The sequence below is a fragment of the Equus przewalskii genome, chromosome 22 (assembly GCF_037783145.1).
Source record: "Equus przewalskii isolate Varuska chromosome 22, EquPr2, whole genome shotgun sequence".
Taxonomy (NCBI): domain Eukaryota; kingdom Metazoa; phylum Chordata; class Mammalia; order Perissodactyla; family Equidae; genus Equus; species Equus przewalskii.
In genome coordinates this window covers 13,811,625-13,834,187 of record NC_091852.1, presented here as the reverse complement: position 1 = coordinate 13,834,187, position 22,563 = coordinate 13,811,625, and the positions used below count along the sequence as shown (strand labels likewise).

General features: G+C 39.6%; 1 protein-coding gene across 5 annotated transcripts in view; it reads left to right on the top strand.

The window, feature by feature from the left end:
- PCSK5 (proprotein convertase subtilisin/kexin type 5) overlaps positions 1–22,563 on the top strand; it is a 436,496-nt gene that overhangs the window by 277,205 nt on the left and 136,728 nt on the right. For 3 of the 5 annotated variants that reach the window (XM_008515633.2, XM_008515632.2, XM_070590114.1), the window contains exons 19-20: positions 388–517; positions 950–1,065. In XM_008515633.2, coding sequence (XP_008513855.2) covers positions 388–517; positions 950–1,065 — 246 coding nt within the window. Of the gene's footprint in view, positions 1–387; positions 518–949; positions 1,066–4,512; positions 4,823–22,563 lie in introns of those variants that run through there. The other 2 variants (XR_011531551.1, XM_008515634.2) reach the window with 2 other exon arrangements.

Below are 22,563 nucleotides of genomic sequence, written 5' to 3'. Positions count from 1 at the left end.
ATCTGTTTTTAGCCATCACTCATGCAAATTCACTTGATATGTTTCTCCAGCATTTACTTGAAAAATATTTCTCTACATATTCTCTCAAAATCATTCATGTATTCACGTCGAAAGTCAGTCATCAGCATCCTGTTCTCATGGAGAAACTTAAATATCTCAGGGACATCTCCTCTTTCCAAAGAGATTTGACATTTTTGGCAAATGGGTTCAATTTAAAGTGAGAAAGTTTTTTTCCTGAAGAATGTAAGAAAAACCACAGATAATAAATGGTAACTCTTAAAATTGCAACATATTAATGCCATTTTGACAAACTTTGCAAGAAGCAGCTCCTGGTGCAACCTCTCCTGAGGTTTTGTTTCTGTTTCCTGCGTTTGTCTTGCTTTCCAGGGGCAGGCGCTGATGGGTGTATTAACTGCACAGATGGCTACTTCATGGAGGATGGGAGATGCGTGCAGAGCTGTAGTATCAGCTATTACTTCGACCAGTCTTCAGAGAATGGATACAAATCCTGCAAAAAGTAGGTGGAGCCTCCTGTTAAGCCCTAGCATTTGGATACTTGGTTCCTTATTTGACTGCCTTCATAAATAATACGAAGCTTAGAATTATTAGTGATAAAGTAAGGTTCAAACGTTTACCTAGGCCACTGCCCTGCAGCTTTAACCCAACTTATCTTTGACACTTTTATTTTTTTTTTTTGTCTCAGGAGCACTTTAAAACCTTTAAAGTAATATTTCTCTTTCAAGGACACGCTCTCTCTCCTTTAAAGTCCCACTGTCTACCTGCTAGATTTTCTTTAATGTTGTCAAACTTAGCAATTACTGTAAGAAAAGATTTTTGTGTTATCTTCAAAGGGAGAGTTAAGTTTAAGACATTAAGAGGTTGATAGTGAACATATCTTTTCCTGTGCCCAGTGTGTGACAGGATGATAAATTGTACATTTTCCCCATAGATGTGACGCCAGCTGTTTGACGTGCAATGGTCCAGGGTTCAAGAACTGTACGAGCTGCCCCAGTGGGTATCTTCTAGACTTAGGAATGTGTCAGATGGGAGCCATCTGCAAGGACGGTGAGTACGACTGCTCATTTTCATCTTCTGAGCAGAGTGTGATCTTTCTACTTTCAGGTATAATATATTTCCAATTAAAAAAGAAACTATCAAGCATGCATAAGATAGAACATGCCTGATATCTTGCCGGCATTTGCTCACCTTGAACTTATGCCCTCAATGGGTTTTGGTTTTTGTTTTTTGGGGTATTTTTCATTGCAAGAAGAAATAAATCACATAGTCCTACTGGCCAAGACGGCGCCAGTTAACTTTTTTTGATTAAGAAACTTTGTTTTTTAAAACATTAGAGTTTTAGATTCACAGCAAAATTGAGCAGAAATTGCAGAGAGTTCCCGTATATCCCCCGACCCCACACACTGGCACAGCCTCCCCCACTATCAGCATCCTGCACCAGAGTGGTACATCTGTTACAGTCAATGAACCTACACTGACACAGCATTATCATGCATGGTCCACAGTGTACTTTAGGGTTCCCTCTTGGTGTTGTACATTTGTCCAAACCCATAGAACATACAGAGACGTGTATCCACCATTACACTGTAGTGTATACAGAACAGTTTCACTGCCCTAAAATTCCTCTTTGCTTTGCCTGTCCATCCTTTCCCCCCTGTATTCCCTGGAAGCCACTGATTTTTTTACTTTTCCATAGATTTACCTTTTCCAGAATGTCCTATACAGTCATGTGTCGCTTAACAATGGGGATACATTCTGAGAAATGCATCATTAGGCTATTTCATTGTTATGTGAATATCATAGAGTGTACTTCACAAACCTAGATGGTACAGCCTGCTACACACCTAGGCTACATGGTACTAATCTTATGGGACCATGGTTGTATATGCAGTCCATCATTGACCAAAACATGTTTTGTGGTGCATGACTGTATTAGAATCATACAGCATGTAGCCTTTTGCAATTAGTTTTTGATGTATTTATTTTCTAGTCTCTTGCCATTTGTACTTTCTACCAAATTTTTTAAAAATCATGAACATGGAATTCTGTATCCTGCTTTTGGCACTAAGCACTAGATATAAACAGAATCCCATGTTTTTACAAAGTCTTCAGAGACTTCACTTTTAATAACAGCATAAAATTCATGTGGAGATGCCACAGTTCATTGCCACTCTATTATTTGGATTGTTTATAATTTTCATATGTGAATAATAATGAAATGGCATCTGAATCTTTCGTTAAATCCATGAGGCTAGGAAATAACAGTAGAACCAAGTATAGAACTTCAGGCTTCCGAAGGGTGGTCCATTTTTCTTTCCTTTGCACCAGTGACTCTCAGCCAAAATGCCAGGACCTCACACCTTCTCCAATTCAGAGTGAATCGGTCTTGGGGTGCAGCCTGAGCAGGGACAGTTTTAGAAGCTTCCTAAGTGTTTCTAATCTGCAGCCAGCTTTGGGAACCTCTACTACTCCATTCTCCCTGATAATTTGGCAAATGCCAAGTTCCCTCACTTCTCTAAGCCTCAGCTTCCCCATCTGAAAAATGAATGAACTTAGATTATTCCAACTCCAACATTTTGTGAACTTTGACTCTTATTATAATTCATGCTGAGGGGGCCCTAAAATTTGTGCCTAGACTTTATGTAGGCAATACGTCTCAATGATGTAGAAAGAAATTGTTTTAAACCATTGTTGTTCTAAACATCTTTGGATTGGTATAAAAATACAGAAGTAAAAAAGAAAGTATGCATTTGGAACAGTCTTCCTTGATAAGATCATTCCCCTGGGTTTATTCTTTGTCTTCTTTTGAATGGCTTCTCTTCTAGAAATTTCACAAGAGGCAGAATAGTGCTGTGGTTGGGAGAATGTAGATTCAGGAGTCAGAATGCTGTCATTCATATCCGGGCTCCAGACCTTGAACAGGCTGTGAATTTCTCTGGGCCTCACTCCCCTCATCTGTAAAAAATGAGGAGAATACTATTATTGACTTCATATGGTTATTCTACAACTCACTATTAGGAATCTCAGAAAGATATCAAAAAGAACTGAGCACGCAATGGCACTGACAGAACATGATTTATGGTCTCGTTACCATGGAGCGTCATAGGTGACTTTGCATCTTCATAGCTTTTCTGATGTATGACGGGTCTGGCAGGGATGGCAGACCCACTCAGGCTCTGTGTTCAAGGTTTTCTTGGCCAGGGCCGATTCTCACCACACAACACTGGGGTGAGAGGATGGGGTGATGGCACCCCCAGGACCGTGTAAGTATCCCTTTTTAGTTACCAGAAAGTGCTCCTTACCCTTCCTTAAAAACAGGGTTCCCCTGTATCTGAATATGACCAGAATTTTCCTAAGTTCATAACCTGAAAATGGAGGAAGATTTTTAAGTGACTGACCCAGGAGATAACACTGTGACCTGAAGTTTTCACCCATAGCACTTGGTACCAGGCTTTTCAAGGTTTGTGATGCTTTAACTGCTTTCCATGAAGCCTTGTAAGCATGGGATAAATTGTGCCCAGTGGCACTTTGGTAAAAGTGGAGTGTCAGGATTGTGGGCAAAAGTGGAAAAGGAGCCATAATTTGTGAGATGAGTCCATTTTCAGGTCAGTTAAATAAAGAGATCGTTGATGGCTCACCAGCCTTTTCAGATCACGTGGCAGTTGCATTTAGGGATGTGCTATTTATTCTCTTCCAACTGCCATATTTCAGTGATTCTAAGACATATGTTTTTTACATTTTAACATCTCTGAAATCAGATGCATCTTATAGTTCATGGCAGCTTGCAGCTGCTTCTGACCAGCAGGTTGATGTGATGTAGTTGTCATTGCCTGTGACTTAGTCACAGAGCTGTCTAGTCAACTGAGTTAGGCACATGGTTACTACTTGTGTTGAATTTAAGTGCAGTTCAAAATAGCTTCAAAAAATTAAACTGTTCAATTTTCAAAGGAAGAGTTATTGCATATGCAGAGAAATAAAACAGTTTGTTATATAAGTTTAACAAATACTTTCAATAAGCATTAAAATTCTAACTGATAAGTGAATATTGTGTCACCCTTTAATACGCATTTTTTTCCTTGATAGTACTTAAGTATCAGTATCAGTGATAGTACTTAAGTAGTCCAAGTGTCTTGGATTCAATGAAATATAGTATAAATGACTGTATGCTCTCTGCTCTAGATAATTCTAAAAATAAAAATTCTTTGCTTATATTATTATTGATTGCTAATTTATTCTTTTTCTAACCTTTTTTCCTTTCATAAATGGATACCAATCACATTTCCCGTTGGACTACAATGTCTCTCCTTGAAAAACAATGCTGTTGACTGAAATCACTTTGGGTGGACCCAATTTCCTCCTTGTTGACTACTCCTGAATGATCTCTTCCAATCCCTCAATCTACCTCTCTGGCCAATCAAAACCTTCTCCCGTGTGTGTCCATCATGCTGCTCACGTCCTCAACTCCCCCCCTCTCATGCTGACTTCCTGGAAAAGCAACGGAAGAGTCCTGGGCCGAAGGAGGCTTCTGTATGCTAGTGAAAAAGAACAATCTGTGCCAACGGAAGGTTCTTCAACAACTTTGCTGCAAAACATGTACATTCCAAGGCTGAGCTGCCATCCTAGATTTCTTTGTTCCTGTAGACTTATAGATTACTCCATATTATTATTAAAAAGAAAAAAAAAACAAGCAAAAAAAAAAAGCAAGCCACCTCTCTCTTTCTTGCTCTCTTTCTCTCTCTCTCTCAAATTTGTGCAGGGAGATGGTGAACTGTTTTGTCAGAACTTAAATGGAAAAAAAAATAAACCTACAACAAGCCTACCTTTTATAACTGGGTGTTTAGTGCTAAACAGCCAGAACCACAGAGACAGTATTGTATGACCAAAGCATTTGATGCCAAAATTTGACGTTAAAGTAAAGATTTGATTTCCTGCCCTCGTTTTGAAGGTCCATTTTTTTCCTTTTGCATTTACTTGCTTGTTTCCCCTTTGAGACGCCTAAAAATACCTTTCAGAAACATCCCAAGAGCAGGCGTAGATCAAAACGAAACAGAAAGCTCTTGCGTCAGTCATTTTTCATGCTTGAGTCCACCGTTGGGGGAAATGGCAGAAAACTGGACCAAAGGGCATTAAGAACATCCCGCAGAGTTGTGTTCAGTGTTGTTTGTCTTAGTTTTTTCACAGTTGAACATTGATACTTTCCACACATAATTTTCTTCATGCATTATGCGCTGGTTTTGGCATTATACCCACTCAATAAGTCTGCTCCACTGGTTTCATCAGATAGACTTGCTGCTAGTGGCTTTTCCATTGTAGATTGGGTTTTCTTTACACACAGCTAGTCAAATGGGATTGCTCTGCATAGTCAAATTGGTGATGGACAGAGTGCAAAGTTACACAAAATAGCTGCGACTGATCCAGCTCCCCCGAGATCCAGAGTGTTCACTTTGTAAACCCTGCACAATCTCTTGGTGCTATCTAGCCATTATCCCCATAGCGTTTTTTTTAAAGGCCATCAGAAATTCCATTTGTGCTGATGGGAAGCATTTTGGATATATTGCAGGAAATGTCTTCCTGGAGTCAAAAGTTTCTAAAAGGTCCTGTATTTTTTAAAAAATGGAATTTATTTAAATAATATTTAAGCTCGTGCCCAAGTTGGCCGGGCAACGTTTTTCAATGGTGCTTATTAGAAATTTTTTCATCTTGTCATTTTAAGAAAATAAAACTGGAAATTGAATATGAGCGGCATGATCGTACCCTCCTGGTTCTGTTATTTCCCCACTCCTCTGTCCCTCTGTAACCGTGCTATGACACACCTGTCCACTGAATGTCATTGAGATGATCTGTTTTCTTGGAAATATCTTCACTGGTTTTCTATGACTCCCCAAACACATCTTGGAATCTAGCAGACTGAATTATGTGAAAACTGTTTTGGATCAGTGGTGAGAAATAAGGAAGCCTGATAGATCATTTTACCAATTCTGGATTTCTCTGTTTAGGGGAGGATAGACTGAGACCAAGTTTCTTCATTTTTCATATCAAAGCTCCATTGGTGACCTCATTTGCTTTGGGAGTGACCAGCCATCTTGCAAGCTTTAGGCTTCTGAAAGCCTCACTGCCAAGATGTCACTGGCCTCACGGCTGAGAAGAGGAATGATATTAACATAGATTATCCTGGGAAAGAGCTGGGAAGTGGATGCTAAGGTCCCCATCCAAGCAGTAAGCTGGTAAAAAGCCTACCTTGAAAATATTCCTAGACATCCAAGTTAACATCCAACCCAAGGTGAATAATAAGTAAATAGTCTAATGACCCTCTTAATAGCATTGTAGTGATACTGAGTCACATAATGATTCATAAATAACTAGGGAATCAACTGATTTTGCTGAGCAATTTTCCTCTTCATGACACTACAGGCCCTTCTGACCCAAAGAAAGCAGGTTAATCCTGGGTATAGCATGTAAAGTCTTAAACTGAAGGGCACAGTCTCTAAATGGACAAATGTAAGCACGAGCCTAAAGCAAGGTCAAGCAGATGGAGAAACCAGATTTGCCTGCCAAGGAATCCATTTAACTGAACCGGCCCATAATATTTGAGGCACAAAGTTACTATGGTAGGAAAGTTAAAAATGATGTCTGTGTTCGTAGACAATAACCATCAATATGATAGCCAAATTCATTGGGGTCCACCAATGTGTGTTCCATTTCCCACTGACCATGCAGGCGCACATCGTGGAAATACTGGTTTAACTACTAGTGTGTTACTGCCTCGTTTATCTACAGAATATTATTAACTAGAACATAATGCTTTCAAAGTTTAAGTTAATGTTATATATTATGTATAAATATATATATTCATAATGAGATATATGTAATAGATAGTACAAAGTTTGGAGACTTAACAAATGCTCTAACCTTCTAGAGACGAAAGTCCTATCTTCTGTTCTCTTTTGTCTTTTATTTTTAATTAGTGATCCATTGTTAAATCCAAATCCACTTTTACTGAAAAATACTGTACATGTGTAAAATGTTCAGTTGTTTTTTTGTAAAATATAGTAGAATGGTTGTAATTGATACTGGCCAAAATCAATGTTATTCCATATTTTATTTTTTCTATTAAATTAACCTAAGTTCCTGTTTATTTGATCTGTTCATACCGATGTGTAAACATCTCTGAAAGGGTGAGGTGATGAGAAACTTCTCTGTTTCCACATAGAAGCTGAATGTGAAGGAAAAGGCGGAGATGAGTGAAACATCTAAATAAAGATGGAGAAGAAAGGGTGAGCAGAGGTGGGAATTGAAAAGGAGGGAGAAAGTAGCAGAACAATCTAAGAAAAGGACAGGTTAGATATGGTCATGGATATATGTCAAATCTCATTTTTAGAAAGCAGGTTGTGAAAAAAGATCTATGAAAGCTTGGTACAGTTTCTATCAGATTGTGCAGATGCCACCTCCAGTGTGTTGGCCATCTGGGCTCTTTCCCTGGGCTTCCCCCAGGTCATGGACTCCCACACTTCCACCAGTGGGTGTGTGGAGGGGTGGGGACCAAGGGGCTGGGCACAGGTTGGTGGCGAGCATGAAAGCTGTTTAAAGAGCAGACGGCCTTGTTGGCTTTGCTGATAGCCTGTATAAAATTGACAGCAGCTGTATCCCTGGATGCACAGAAGATGACTTTGTCTAAAATAAACCTCTCGTACGTGACATGGCGTGGGACTGAATAGGTAGCAAAAAGAAGACAGCGATAGATTATAGATCTTTTTGAACCCTGCTTGAGTTGCAGTCTGCAGCCTTGAAGGCTCAGTGCCCTGCCTTCTGGGAAAAGAAATGGGAAATCAGCAAAAGCAATAAACAAATTGAGCTTGAGTCAGGATTAAAGATCTGGGGATACAAAAAGTGCAAGAGAGAGTCTCTGCTGTCAAGAAGTCCCATTACAGGGACGGGGAGAAACTAATTTTATTAACCACTTACTATGTGCTGCAAATATGAGAATATAGAGTATATACTACTGATATAAATACAACCTCTCAATGCTCACGAGAACTCTGGAGCAGAGGTACATGTATTATCCTGCGTTTACAAATGAGAGAGCTGAGGCATATAAACTTGAAATCAATTGATTGAGGTTACATAATCCAACTCAGAAAAATAAAAACAAAATTTAACAGTAAGACAGTTAACACCGAGTAGTGAATTCTAAATCTCGAACAGGACACTAAGTTGTTAATTTCACAAGAAGAAATTCCTTTGAATTGGACTGGTCAGAGCGAGATTCCTAGAGCAGGTGGAACTGGAATTGGCTCCGGGAGGATGGCTAAGGCTTCACTAAAGCAGTTGGGACAAGAACAGGAGGAACATTACCAGCGAACTTGCTGCGTAAGGGATGTTCAGGGGAGCAGTGAACTGTTTTAATGGATTTAATCTAATTAGTCCGTTGCTACAAAGGACAATGAGTCAACATTTATTTGATGGATTAGCCAAGAAGAATCTACATTTTAACATTTTCCAGAAGACGGATACTGTGCCTGTCCTCCTCAACTCCCACACCCAAGGAAGACCTTGCTAATCATCAGTATCCATCTGTGGATTGATGAAAATTTTCTCACTTTCCAGTATGAGGGGCTTATCATCACACTGCTGATATCTTCCATCAGATTCATCATATTCCGCTCAACAATCTACCCTTCATTTTAAGGAACTTGCAAACTGAGTACTTGCTAGAGAAGGGATAGAATTGCTGTAGTAACCACTAAATTAAAGTTTCTCAGTCAAGTGATCAATACTTTAGGCACATCTGAGCCTGGAAATAGTTAACACATTATCCCCCTCATGTAAAAAGGATATCATGGAACTAAAATATAAGTAGGCATGCATTCTTACCTGCTTTCATATTGTCATTCAGCATCACACAAAGGGCAATGACAGCAGCATGATGAATATGGAGAAAATTGGAGGCAATTTTAAACCCTGGTCTGAGCAGTTCAACACTCCCCCCTTCCATCCTCTAATACAAAATGGCAGAGGGAGCACAAAGGCCAGCTGCAGTTTGACCTCACCTGGCCCAAGCTGGGCCCTGGGCCCCAACTCAGTACGTGTTGATGACAGAAAGTATAAGCCTGCTTCTCTTCCCTGGTTGACATACATTTCCAAATATTATTTTTGCTGCAAACCCATAAAATCTGAAGTTCTTGGGAATACTTTGGAGCCATTGACAAATTTAGCAGGGCATAGCCAAGATGGACTTAATTTCACTGTGGCTCGTTAGAGCTACTTGGCACCTAGAAATGGGGCTGTAACCCATATAATCATGTCTCCTCTTCGTCACAAGAGGAAAAGATCTGGCCCACAGTCAATTCTTGGGCAAGGAGGATACAGTTAAGCAGCATCACTAGGTATCAGAGGGCCAGTCTGCGAGCTGGGGCTGCCAGCAGTTCCTTCCACTCGCTACCTGAAGTGATTTAAAAGGATGTTTGACTGCCTTATTACTGAAGAATTTTCTTACAGGATCTCTCTAAAGGGCCATTGTTTGGGGCCAGTTGTTACTTTTTCAGGGCGAGGTGTCAGGCAACAAGAGATATTTTGCGTTCCCACTTCTAGAAATTTCCAGAAACATTCCTTGAGGCCTGAATTATAACATCGTTTTTCATTTTAGAAAAGAATACATTATTTTAAGAACACAGCATTTTAAGGCTGACAGAGTTTTACTAAAATGGCTTTATTTAATTTGGCCCACACAAAAATCAGAGGCCTATAGAGATTAACTTCCTGATGCAAGATTCAGAGCTAGTAAGGGGTGTGGCTGGGATTCAAGCCCATAGCATCGACCTTCTGCACAACACTGCCTCCTTTTTAAGAGTGCCAAAGAAGAAACAAGTCCATATTACATATGTTGCGAGGCAAGGAGGAAGAGCCCTTTTCCCAAGTGCAGATAGAAAGTGCACTGTATCCCTGGACCTGGCTCTTTCTCCTTATGAGCTCAAATTAATTGCTTCCATAAATAGACATTGAGTCCTTGTCACATACCAAGCTCTGAGGTCCTTCTTGCTCTCTTCAAGCTTGTAGTCTAATGAGGGAAACAGACACAAAAACACATGGTTATAATATGAAGCCGTTTAAGTTAAAAAATATTGTTGGAAGTCCACAGGGGTAAGCTCATTTTACCAGTTAAGGTCCCATGCCCTTACACTACAAGTGTTCCAAGAGCATCCAGAAATGTATAATGTGAAACATTAAAAATAGAGTTACCTCTGGTGCCAGGCCAGTGGCCTAGTTGTTAAGTTCACATTCTGTACTTTGGTGGCCCAGGGTTCACAGGTTCAGATCCCTGGCATGGACCTAACCACTGCTCATCAAGCCATGCTGTGGTGGCATCCCACATACCAAATGGAGGAAGATTCCCACAGATGTTAGCTCAGTGCCAATCTTCCTCAAGCAAAAAGTAGAATATTAGCAACAGATGTCAGCTCAGGGCCAATCTTCCTAACCAAAAAAAAAAGAGTTACCTCTAAAATGTGCAAAATCAAATGATATTTTAATTAAATATCTACCAAATGCAATATGCCAAACTAGTCAATTGTAACCCAACTCTTAAGAAATCATGTATAGTTAAGTTTAATGTAGGATAAAGGTAAATTTTGATATGTTTGATATGATGTGGAACCTACAGAAGTAGGAGAACCTAGGATCTCTTGGGATCTTAATATAACCCTGCAAAGGAGGGAGAAATTCACTATTCATGCTGGGGGTGGGGGAGATTGTGTTTATATCTATATTCCTGATCTCTTCCCTCAAGAATCACATCTGTAGATCCAAATAGCTACTTGATATTTCCCTTCAGATGTCTAATAGGCATCTCAAAATTAACACGTCCAAAATAGACTTCAGACTCCCCATTCCCTAAACATCAGTACCACTAAATCTCTCCCATCATTACAGTACCATCCATCCACCCAGTTGCTCAAACCCGAAACCTAGGATTCCTCCTTTTTCACCCCTAAATTCAATCCCTCAGCAAGACCCCATTAACCACACCTCCACAATACATCTCTAAATGCTCTGCTACCCAGTCCATAGTTGTAATCCGGGGTCAAACCACCATCATCCCCATCCTGGACTGCAGGAACCTCCTAACTAGGCTCCCTGCTTCTCTCCCCTCCATCCCTCTTTTCTCTTTTTTTCTCTTCTCGCCCATCCATTCTCCACACAGATAGCAGAGTGCTATTACAAATACAAAATCAGACTTCCTCCCCCATCTCTATTCACTCAGAATAAAATCTGAACTCCTTACCTGAGATCTTTCTGATCTCTTCTTCTGCTGCCTTCCCCCTTGCTCGTCATGTTCTAGTTATGCTAACTTCCTTTTTGTTATTCAAACAAAACCAGCTTGTTTGTGCATCAAGACCCCCGCTCTTCACATTGCTTGTTTCTTCTCATCCTACAGATCTCAGTTCAAAAATAGCTCCTTGGAAAGCAGCTCCCTCCACCACTCCCCCCACACCTGCCCTCCTATTCTGGTCTTTCATAGCACTTATCACAGCATGACACTCTATGGTTCTTTTAATTGTTTATTATCAGTCTGTCCCACTGGAATGTCAGCATCGCGAGAGCTGCAGTTTTGTCCATCTTGTTCACAGCTCTATCTCATATGTCTAACACGGTGTCTTGCTTAATAAATATTTCTGGAATGAACCAATAAAAAGACTTCAGAGAAAATGGCATTTGACCTGAGTCTTGAGGGATAAGTGGGAATTTGTAAGTCAAAGATGGCAAGGATGTTTAAGAAGATTACGTGAGAGAGAACTGGTGCAAAGACAACACCCTCACAGGGCTTGTGGACTGAGATGGCAGCAAGTGGGCGGGGGGGCAGCTGGAGAGAGTGGATGCAAAGACCACCAAGGCCAACTTGTAAAGGCTTTGGATGGGCTGTTGCCCTTCCTTCACCTTCTTGTCATCAGAGTCATCAATGCTCTTTTCAGAGAGGCTAGTTGGCTTACTTAAGGACCCTGTCTAGTCAACATGTGGCCTCCAGCCAACATATTCATTTAGATAGAAAGCTGAGGAGCCCATATTTGCTTCAGTCCCCAGGACATTGATGGCCACATTGAGCCAGCTAAATGAAAGAACAGGGTACTAAGCCGAGCTCAGGTCTCAGGTGAGCTCACACGGGAGGAGGGAGCCCAGAACTTCTCTTCACTGTGATGCCCATGGCCAGAGCAACAAAGAGGCAAGACCTATTTGCAAGACTAGACTTGGGGACAAGGGTCTGCTTTGAATCTTCTTTTCTTCTAAGAGAAAACCGTTTGCCCTCTAAACTGTCATTACCAGGGAGAGCAAAAAAGGAAAGAAAGTAAGTGCTAGCACCAAACAATAATAATAATAAAACTCTCATATAAGGAGTACTTCCGATGTGCTAAGCACTAAATTCTTTCCATATGTTGTTTCATTCAATACTCCCAACTGCCTGATTCTGTCCTCTTTTTACAAATGAAGAAGTAGATAAGGTAAATACCTAAGGCACCCCAATGGTAAAAGAAAGACCTAGAATTAATTTAAACCCAGACAATCTGATATCAGAGTCTTCAGAAGGAGAAATACAAGTGCCAAGGAAGATGTCTGTTAAAACAACTTTCAGGCCTTGACCACGGAGCTTGCATCAGGATTATACATTTTAGCTGGCGATGTCTGGTCCAGGGTCCATGTTGTGTCTTGCAAACAGAGCAACTCCCACCCAGGACTACACGCCATAGCCACATAGTGCTTTGTGTGAGCAAGCCAGGAGTAGATATCAATATAATCATGAGAATTAGTAGTGACCAATGGGCCATGTGGGCAAAAGAAATTAGAATGGATCTAAGGGAAATGAGGCAGTGGCTGTTAAGAAATGAAGATGTGATGCCTCCTGTCATGCAAATGTTTTTTTGTTTGGAAAGCCATAATTTGCATTCTCTACCCCCCAATGAAATGAGGAAGAAGTAGAATGGAGATGCAGGGAACACAGAGAAACATTACGATGCTGAAGTCATCACATAATATAAATACTGTGAGCTCCTTTGACAAATCTGGTAAAACAAATTCTTCCCAGGTGGTGTTAAACAGGATTTTCTTGCCACCTGAATCGTAACCATTACAATATAATAAAAGCTAAACTATCGAGAAAATATAAGGCTTTTTATTATGTATAAGAATGTGATTTTCAGTTGTATCATGAGAAGACCCACAAATACAACAGAAACCAGGAGTCATCTTGACTATATTCTCTCCCACTCCCACATCTGATCCATCAGCAAGTCAAGACAATTCTACCTCCAAAATACATCTAAGATCCAATTTCCTTTCTTCGACTCTCCTGACCCTGTCCTAGTCCACACCACCCTGAGAGAAGCTACGTCTCACCTGGGCTGGGAGGAGGCTCACCCTCAACACCTCCTGACTATCCTAACCGTATATACCTCTTGTGTCCGCACTCCACATGTCCTCACCTTCTTCCTCTGACTTAGTCTACACAGCAGCCAGAAGGCTCTTTTTAAAACTTCAAAGCTCATATGAGACTCCACCACTTAAAGCCTTCCTGTGGCTCCCCATTTCTCCCATGATCAAGTTAAAATTCCTTTCCATGGCCATCACAGCCATGGTCAATCTGACCCACCTCAACCTCTCTGAACTCACCTCATGCCATTCTCTCCCTCTCTTCGTATTTTCCAGCTACAGTGACTTTCCCTGATTCCTCTATTCTGTTTTGTGCCTTAGAACTTTCCATGTGTCATCTCCCTACTTCAAAGCTGGCCCATCCCTAATCATCTACACCTAGCTAACACTTATTTATTATCTGGGCCTCAGTTTAAATTTCACTTTTTCATTTTCTGGTCCTTCTAGGCAAGGTTAGATCTTTTTATGATAAGCTCTCATGGAAGCCTCCATTTTTCTTTCATGCCAATTATATTATAAATATCTAGTTAATTGTGGGAGTATTTGTTTGATGTATGTAATTCTCACTACAAAGTTTGTTCCTTGGGGGCAAAGTCTGTAAGTGCCTTATATCTCATGAATTTAGCAAAATGTCTCTCTGGAGTAGGTACCTAATAACTCTTTTATCAACAATGAATAAGTCAATGAATGAATAATTAAGTGAATAATTGAATAAATGACAGGAAGGAAATAGCCCTAGCCCATACATTGGGAAAACTAAGGCCTGAGGGGCAGGCTTCTAATTAAACACATATGTGGGCCCACTGTAATCTTCTCCAGATACTTAAGCGGGTGGGTGTTATATTTGCACTCTCCCTCTGCCATGCTCCAGAGCACCAGTATCTCCCAGAAAGGAGCGTTCACATGCATCTGATGCCCTGATTTTTGTGGCTGCAGCCCAAGGGATGCTTCTTGATCAGCTAGCTCTGGTGGCCAGCAGGGCTTGCATTCCTGGATCTCAAGGGGCTGTAACAAATAGACATTTCTTAGCTGGCTACCATCCCCACCCAGGGCACCTGTGCAGAGGGCAGACTGAAACACATCCCCAGTCTTTCTGTGGAAAAAAGCCTATTTACTTGCTTGGAGCTTCAAACTGAGGGGCAGGCTTCTGATTTGGCACACATCTAGGGGCCTACTTAGATGCACTCCTCGAACAGAGGCTGGTGGATGTCACCTTTGTGCTCTCCCTCGGCATCATTCCAAGTGGCCAGTATTTCCCAGAAAGGAACTTGTATACTTGTCTGTCATCCTGATTTTTTGGGACTACCACCCAGGAGATATGTCTAGATCACCTGGCTCTGGTAGCCAGTGGGACTTATGCCTACAGTCCCACAGGACTGTGTTTATTTACATACTTCAAAAGCTGCTGCCTGAGGGTCTACCTTCCAATCAACCTGAATCTAGCTGCTATCTGGGATCCTCCCCTTTGGGTCACTGATAGGTCTTGGCAAACCTCAACTACTAGGAGCCACGTAAAAATAAGATAGGCTGCTTGGACAATCACAAAGGTTTAAGAGACAACCAAGAGTGAGGGCAGGGTTGAATGTTAAGGTTCATCTCCTACACAAAGTCACTCCTTCAAGACTAGGAGAGGTGGCTATTTTATCTTACTCATAGAAACAACACAGAGAGTCAAGGAAAATGAAAAAAATGGAGCAATATGTTCCAAATGAAAGAAGAAGATAAAATCTCAGAAATAGTCCTTAATGAAATGAGGATTAAGTGATTTACCCAATAAAGACATCAAAACAGTCATCATAAATATGCTCACCAAACTCAGGAGAAGAATGGGTGAACACAATGAGAAGTTCAACACAGAGACAAAAAATATGAGAGAGTACGAAATACAAGTCACAGAGTGAAGAATACAATAACTAAGCTAAAAAATACACCAAAAGTGTTCAACCACAGACTAGGTGAAGCAGAAGAAAGGATCAGTGAACTCAAAGACAAGGCAGGGGAACTCACTAATTAGAGCAGAAAAAAGAAGAAAGAATGCAAAAATAGCTTAAGGATAAGCTTGAAGATAGCTTAAGGAACTTAAGAGGCAGGATCAAGCAGACCAAAATTCACATTATCTGGGTCCCAAAAGAAGATGAGAGAGAGAGAAAGGGGCAGAAAACTTATTGGAAGAAATAAAGGCTGAAAAATTCCCTAATTTGGGGGAGGAAATAGACATCCAGATTCAGGAAGCCCAGAGCGCTGCAAATAATATGAACCCAAAGAGATGCACACCAAGACACATTACAATTAAAGTGTCAAAAGTTAAAGACAAGGAGAGAATCTTAGAAGCAGCAAGAGAAAAATAACTTATTCTGTACAAGGGAACCACCATAAGATTATCAGCAGATCTTTTAGCAAAAACTTTGCAGGCCAAAAGGGAGTGGCATGAAATATTTAAAATGCTGAAATAAAAAAAATTGTCAACCAAGAATATTCTACCTGGTAAAGTTGTCATTCAGAATTGAAGGAGAGATAAAGAGTTTTCCAGACAAGCAAAAGCTAAAGATGTTCATCACCGCTAGACCAGCCTTACAAGAAATGTTAAAAAGACTTCTTTAAGCTGAAAAGAAATAGTGCTAATTAGTAACAGGGAAACATGTGAAAGTATAACTCTCACTGGTAAAGAGAAATGTATAGTAAAATTTAGAATAATCTAATATTGTAAAGATAGTGGATTAATCACTTATAAAGCTAGTGTGAAAGTTAAAATACAAAAGTAGTAAAAATGGGTTTAACTACAATAATTTGTTAAGGGATACACAAGATAAAAGATACAAATTGTAATATCAAAAATGTAAATTGTAGGGGGAGTAAAAATATAGAGCTTTAGAATTCATTCAAACTCAAGTTGTTATCAACTTAAAATAGGCTATTAGAAATATAAGTTTTTATATGTAAGCCTCATGGTAACCACAAAGTAAAAACCTATAGTAGATACACAAAAGATAAAAAGAAAGGAATCTAAGCATATCACTACAGAAAAATCATCAAATCACAAAAGAAGAGAGCAAGAAAAGAAGAAAGAAACAGAACTACAAAAGAGCCAGAAAACAATTAACAAAATGTCAATGAGTACATACCTATCAATAATCACTTTAAATGTATATGGACTAAATTCTCCAATCAAAAGACATAGAGTGACTGAATGGATAAAGAAACATGACCCCTCTATGTGCTGCCTACCAGAAGCTCACTTCAGATGTAAGGGCACACACAGACTGAAAGTGAAGGGAAGGAAAAAGATATTCCATGTAAATGGAAACCAAAAGAAAGCTGTGGTAGTTTTACTTATACCTGACAAAATAGACTTTAAAACAAAAACTGTAATAAGAGACAAAGAAGGCCATAACATAATGATAAATGGGTGAATCCAACAAAAAGGATATAATATTTGGAAATATTTATGCACCCAACAAAGCCAATATTAACAGACCTAAAGGGTGAAATAGACAGTAATACAATAATAGTAGGGGACTTTAATACCCCACTTACATCAATGGATAGATCATCCAGACCGAAAATCAATAATGAAACATTGACCTTAAATGACATGCTAGACCAGATGGACTTCACAGACATATACAGAACATTCTATCCTAAAGCAACAGAATACACAGTCTTCTCAAGTGCACATGAAACACTTTCCAGGATGGATCATATGTTATGCCACAAAGCAAGTCTTAATAAATTTAAGAAGATTAAAATCACATCAACCATCTTTTCCAATCACAATGGTATGAACTAGAAATCAATTAAAAGAAGAAAACTGGAAAATTCACAAATATGTAGAGATTAAACAACATGCAACTGAACAGCCAATGGATCAAAGGAGAAATCAAAGGAGAAATCAAAGGAGAAATCAAAAATCCTTTGAGAGAAATGAAAACGGAAACACAACATGCCAAACTTACAGGATGCAGCAAAAGAAGTTCCAAGAGGGAAGTTCATAGCAATAATTGCCTACATCAGGAAAGAAAAAAAATCTCAAACAAATAACCTAACTTTACACCTAAAGGAAGTACAAAAAGAACAAATGAAGCCCAAAGTTAGTAGAAGGAAGAAAATAACAAAGATCAGAGCAGAAATAAATGAAATAGACACTAAAAATACAATAGAAAAGATTAATAAAACTGACAGATGGTTCTTTAAAAAGATAAACAAAACTGACAAACCTTTAGCTAGACTCACCAAGACAAAAAAAGGACTCGAATACATAAAATCAGAAATGAAAAGGAGACATTACAACCAATACCACAGAAATACAAAGGATCAAAAGAGACTACTATGACCAATTATATGACATCAAATTTGATCACCTAGAAAAAACGAATAAATTCCTAGGAATGTGCAACCTACCAAGACTGAATTATGAAGACATAGAAAATCTGAACAAACTGGTTGCTAGCAAAGAGATTGAATCAGTAATAAGAACCTCCCTACAAAGAAAACTCCAGGACCAGACGGCTTCACTGGTGAATTCTTCCAAACATTTAAAGAAGAATTAATACTAATCCTTCTCAAATTTTTCCCAAAAATAGAAGAGGAGGGAATACTTCCAAATTCATTTTATGAGGCCAGCATTACCCTGATCCCAAAACCAGACAAGGACACCATAAGAAAAGAAAATTACATACCAATATCCCTGATGAACATTAATGCAATACTGGCAAACCAAATTCAACAATACATTAAAAGGATCATACACCATGATCAAGTGGGATTTATTCCAGGGATACAAGGATGGCTCAACATCCACAAATCAATCAATGTGATTCACCACATTAACAAAATGAAGGATAAAAACTATATCATCATCTCAGATGCAGAAAAACATTTGAGAAAATTCAACATCCATTTATGCTAAAAACTCTCAACAAAGTGGGCGTAGAGGGAATCACCTCAACATAATAAAATCCATATATGACAATCCCACAGCTAACATCATACCCAATGGTGAAAAGCTAAAAGCTTTTCCTCTAAGATCAAGAAGAAGACAAGAATTCTCACTCCCGTTAGTTTTAGTCAACATAGTATTGGAGTCCTAACCAGAGCAATTAGGCAAGAAAAAGAAATAAAAGTCATCCAAATTGGAAAGGAAGAAGTAAAACTGTCACTATTTGCAGATTACATGATTATATATATAGAAAACTCCAAAGACTCCACCAAAAAGCTGTTAGAACTAATAACTGAATTCAGTAAAGGTGCATGATACAAAATCAATATACAAAAATCGGTCGTGTTTCCATACACCAATAATTACCTATCAGAAAGAGAAATTAAGAAGACAATCCCATTTGAAATTGCATCAAAAAGAATAAAATACCCAGAAATAAATTTAACCAAGGAGGTGAAAGACCTGTATACTGAAATGTATAAGACATTGATTAAAGAAATTGAAGAAGAAACAAATAAATGGAAATATATTCCATGCTCATAGATTAGAAGAATTAATACTGTTAAAATGTTCATACTACCCAAAGCAACCTACAGATTCAGTGCAATCCCTAGGAAAATTCCAATGGCATTTTTCACAGAACTAGAACAAACAATCCTAAAATTTGTATGAAACCACAAAAAACTCTGAATAGCCAAAGCAATCTTGAGAAAGAACAAAGCTGGGGGCATCACACTTCCCAATTCCAAGCTATGTTACAAAGCCATAGTAATCAGAACAACAAGGTATTGGTGTAAAAACAGACACATAGATCAATGGAACAGAATAATGATCCCAGAAATAAACCCATGCATACATGGTCAATTATATTCTGACAAAGGAGCCAAGAATATACAATGCGGAAATGACAATTTCTTCAGTAAATGGTGTTGGGAAAACTGGACAGCCACCAAAAAAGAATGAAACTGGACCACTATCTTACACCATACACAAAAACTAACTGAAAATCGATTAAAGACTTGAACGAAGATCTGAAGCCATAAAACTCCTAGAAGAAGACATAGGCAGTAAGCTCCTTGACACAGGTCTTGGTGGTGATTTTTTAATCTGACACAAAATGCAAAGGCAATGAAAGAAAAAATAAATAAGTAGGACTATACCATACTAAACAGCTTCTGTACAGCAAAGGAAACCATCAACAACATGAAAAGGTAACCCATCAAATGGGAGAAAATATTTGTAAATCATATATCTGATAAGGGATTAATACCCAAAATATATAAAGAACTCATACAACTCAATGGCAAAAAAAAAAAACAAGACAAAACAAAAGCAAAAATCCAATTAAAAAATGAGAGATCTGAACAGACATTTTTCCAAAGAAGACATACAGATAGCCAACAGGTACAAGCAAAGGTGCTCAACGTCAGTAATCATCAGAGATAGGCAAATTAAAACCACAATGAGATATCACCCCACACCTGTTAGAATGGCTGTTATCAAAAAGACAAGAAATAACAAGTGTCAGCAGGGATGTGGAAAAAAGGGAACCCTTGTGCACTGTCAGTGGGAACGTAAATTGGTGCAGTCACTATGGTAAACAGTATGGAGGTTCCTCAAAAAATTATAAACAGAACTACCATATGATCCAGGAATTCCACTTCTGGGTATATAACTGAAGGAAATGAAATCACTATCTCAAAGAAGTATATGCACCCCCATGTTCATTACAGCATTATTTACTATAGCGAAGTTATGCAAACAACCTTAGTGTCCATCAATGGATGAATGGATAAAAGAAATGTGGTATATATACACAAGGGACTATTATTCGGCCATAGAAAAAGGAAATCTTGCCATTTGTAACAACATGGTGGCACCTTGAGGGCATTGTGCTAAGTGAAGTAAGTCAGACAGAGAAAGACAAATACAGTATGCTCTCACTTATATGTGGAAAATCAAGAAAAAAAAAGAGCTCATAGATTGGTGGGTGCCAAAGGCAGGGGGTAGGCAAAATGAGTGAAGGGGGTCATGAGGTACAAACTTCCAATTACAAAATAAATAAGTTATGGGAATGTAATGGACAGCATGGAGACTATAGCTAATAATACCGTATTGCATAGTTGAAAGTTGCTAAGAGAGTAGATCTTAAAAGTTCTCATCACAAGAAAAAAACATTTTATAAATATGTATGGTGGTGCATGTTAACTAGACTTACTGTGTGATCGTTTTGCAAGGTATAAAAATATCAAATCACTATGTTATAGGCCTGAAACTAATATATGTCAATTATACCTCAAAAAGATAAAACAGAAAATTTTTAAAAATTAAAAAAAAGGAAAGCTAGTGCAATTAGACCAGACCTACTCAATCATAATGCACTTTTGCAAGATCCCAAGATGATCTGTGAGCACAGTAAAGTTTAGGAAGTACTGCCATGGATGGGCACTGCTTTCCTGAGTTTGAGAAGCCTACCTTTGATTTATTCAGAGCCACTACTGCGCCCTTCATGTTCTTAGAGGATACGCACTAAGGAATGACCCAGCGGAGGACCAGTCCTTGACTGGCCATTAAGGAGCAGAACTGAGGCAAGTTAGCACTTTAGATGAAAGAGGCAACTAATGAGCAGCTAGAGTGTTCTGATCCCCAGCCTGAGTCTGATAGATCCAGGCTATTTGGCAGAAGATGTTAATTAGGGATTTGTTTACAGGCTCCCAACACTGGCTGTCAGCAGTTGATTCGGCAACAAAGTCAGTCTGCAGCTGCTTAACAACCCAGCCAGCTCACCAGTAAGCTCTGCCTGGGTACCATTTGTACTCACTGAGATGGAGGACTCGCTTCTGTCCTTGTGACCACTTTCCATGCCTGTTCTCCTAAACAGGCTGCATGATCAGCCATAGTTTAGCAGATGGACAAGGGTGAGCCTTATCCTTCTCTACTTCCCTTACTTTGGATTCAAATTCATCATTTGCTCCCTGATCCTTTGCTTTAGGTCAGGCACTGCGCCAGCACCTTCTGTGTTCATTACTTAGCAATGCAGCGGGCTTATCCCCATTCCAAGGACTCAGAGGATGGGAGTGGTCAGTTGCTCTCTCAAGGTCATACGATTAGCCAGGTCTTCCTTCTGAAGCCAGCACCCTTCTTCCTCCGACAGCACAGCTGCCCCTGACTGTTCTCCTTTCCACAACCCAGTCTTCCAAGTCCTTCTAGCCAGGAGGCATACCCACTACTTCCCCCACCCATTTATGAAGTTATGAGTGGAATCTAGGATACTTTACCAAATAAATCTCTATCCATCGCCATCTAAATGAGTCTCTAGCCATCCTTTCCAAAAGACAGTTCAATATCATAGTTACAATCACAGAATCTGGAAGGAGACTGCTGGATTCAAATCCTGGCTCTGTCACTTTCTAGCTGTGTGATCTTAGGAAATATGCTTAGCCTCTCTGTGCCTCTGTTTCCCCATTTGTAAAATAAGGATGATGATAATCGTATCTCTCTTTCATGGATGTTGTGAAGATTAAATGACTTAAAATGATTAAAGCACTTAGAACAGTACCTGTATGTGTTAGACACACTATGTGTTGGTTATTATTATTACCTAAGCCAGAAACTTTGGATTCATCCTTGATCCTTCCCTCTTGCTCTATATCTGATCTACCACCAAATCTAGCTAATTCACCTCTTGAAAATCTCTTGAGTCTGTCCTCTTCCCTCCCTCCAGCCCCACCACTATCACACAGAGTTGGCTACATTCACCACTTGCCAAAAGCGATCTGCAAACAACTCTCCTACGCCCTCCCCAGTCCCAGCTTTATGAAAACGCCAACATGATGTTTTCAAAATGCAAATCTGATCACAATGCTGTCTGGCTGAAATCTGTCATTTTGGGGATAAATACAGGACCCTTGAAGGTCTGGAAGACCCTGCAAGCTCTCCTCTCACCCCTCCATTTCTTTCCTCTTTCTCTCTCTTCCTGTCTCCTTTCTGTCCACTCTGGCTTTCTCTCAGTCCCCACATTGGCCAAGCCTCCTCTCGTGTGGAACCTTTGCAGACATCGTGTCCCCTACTCCCACCCCCAGCCCAGTTACCTCCTCCCACAGCACTGCTGGAGTCACAAGTTCACATTTGCTGTTGTGATTATTTGCTTGACGTCTGTCTCCCGCTTCAGACTGTACGCTCCATGAGGGCAG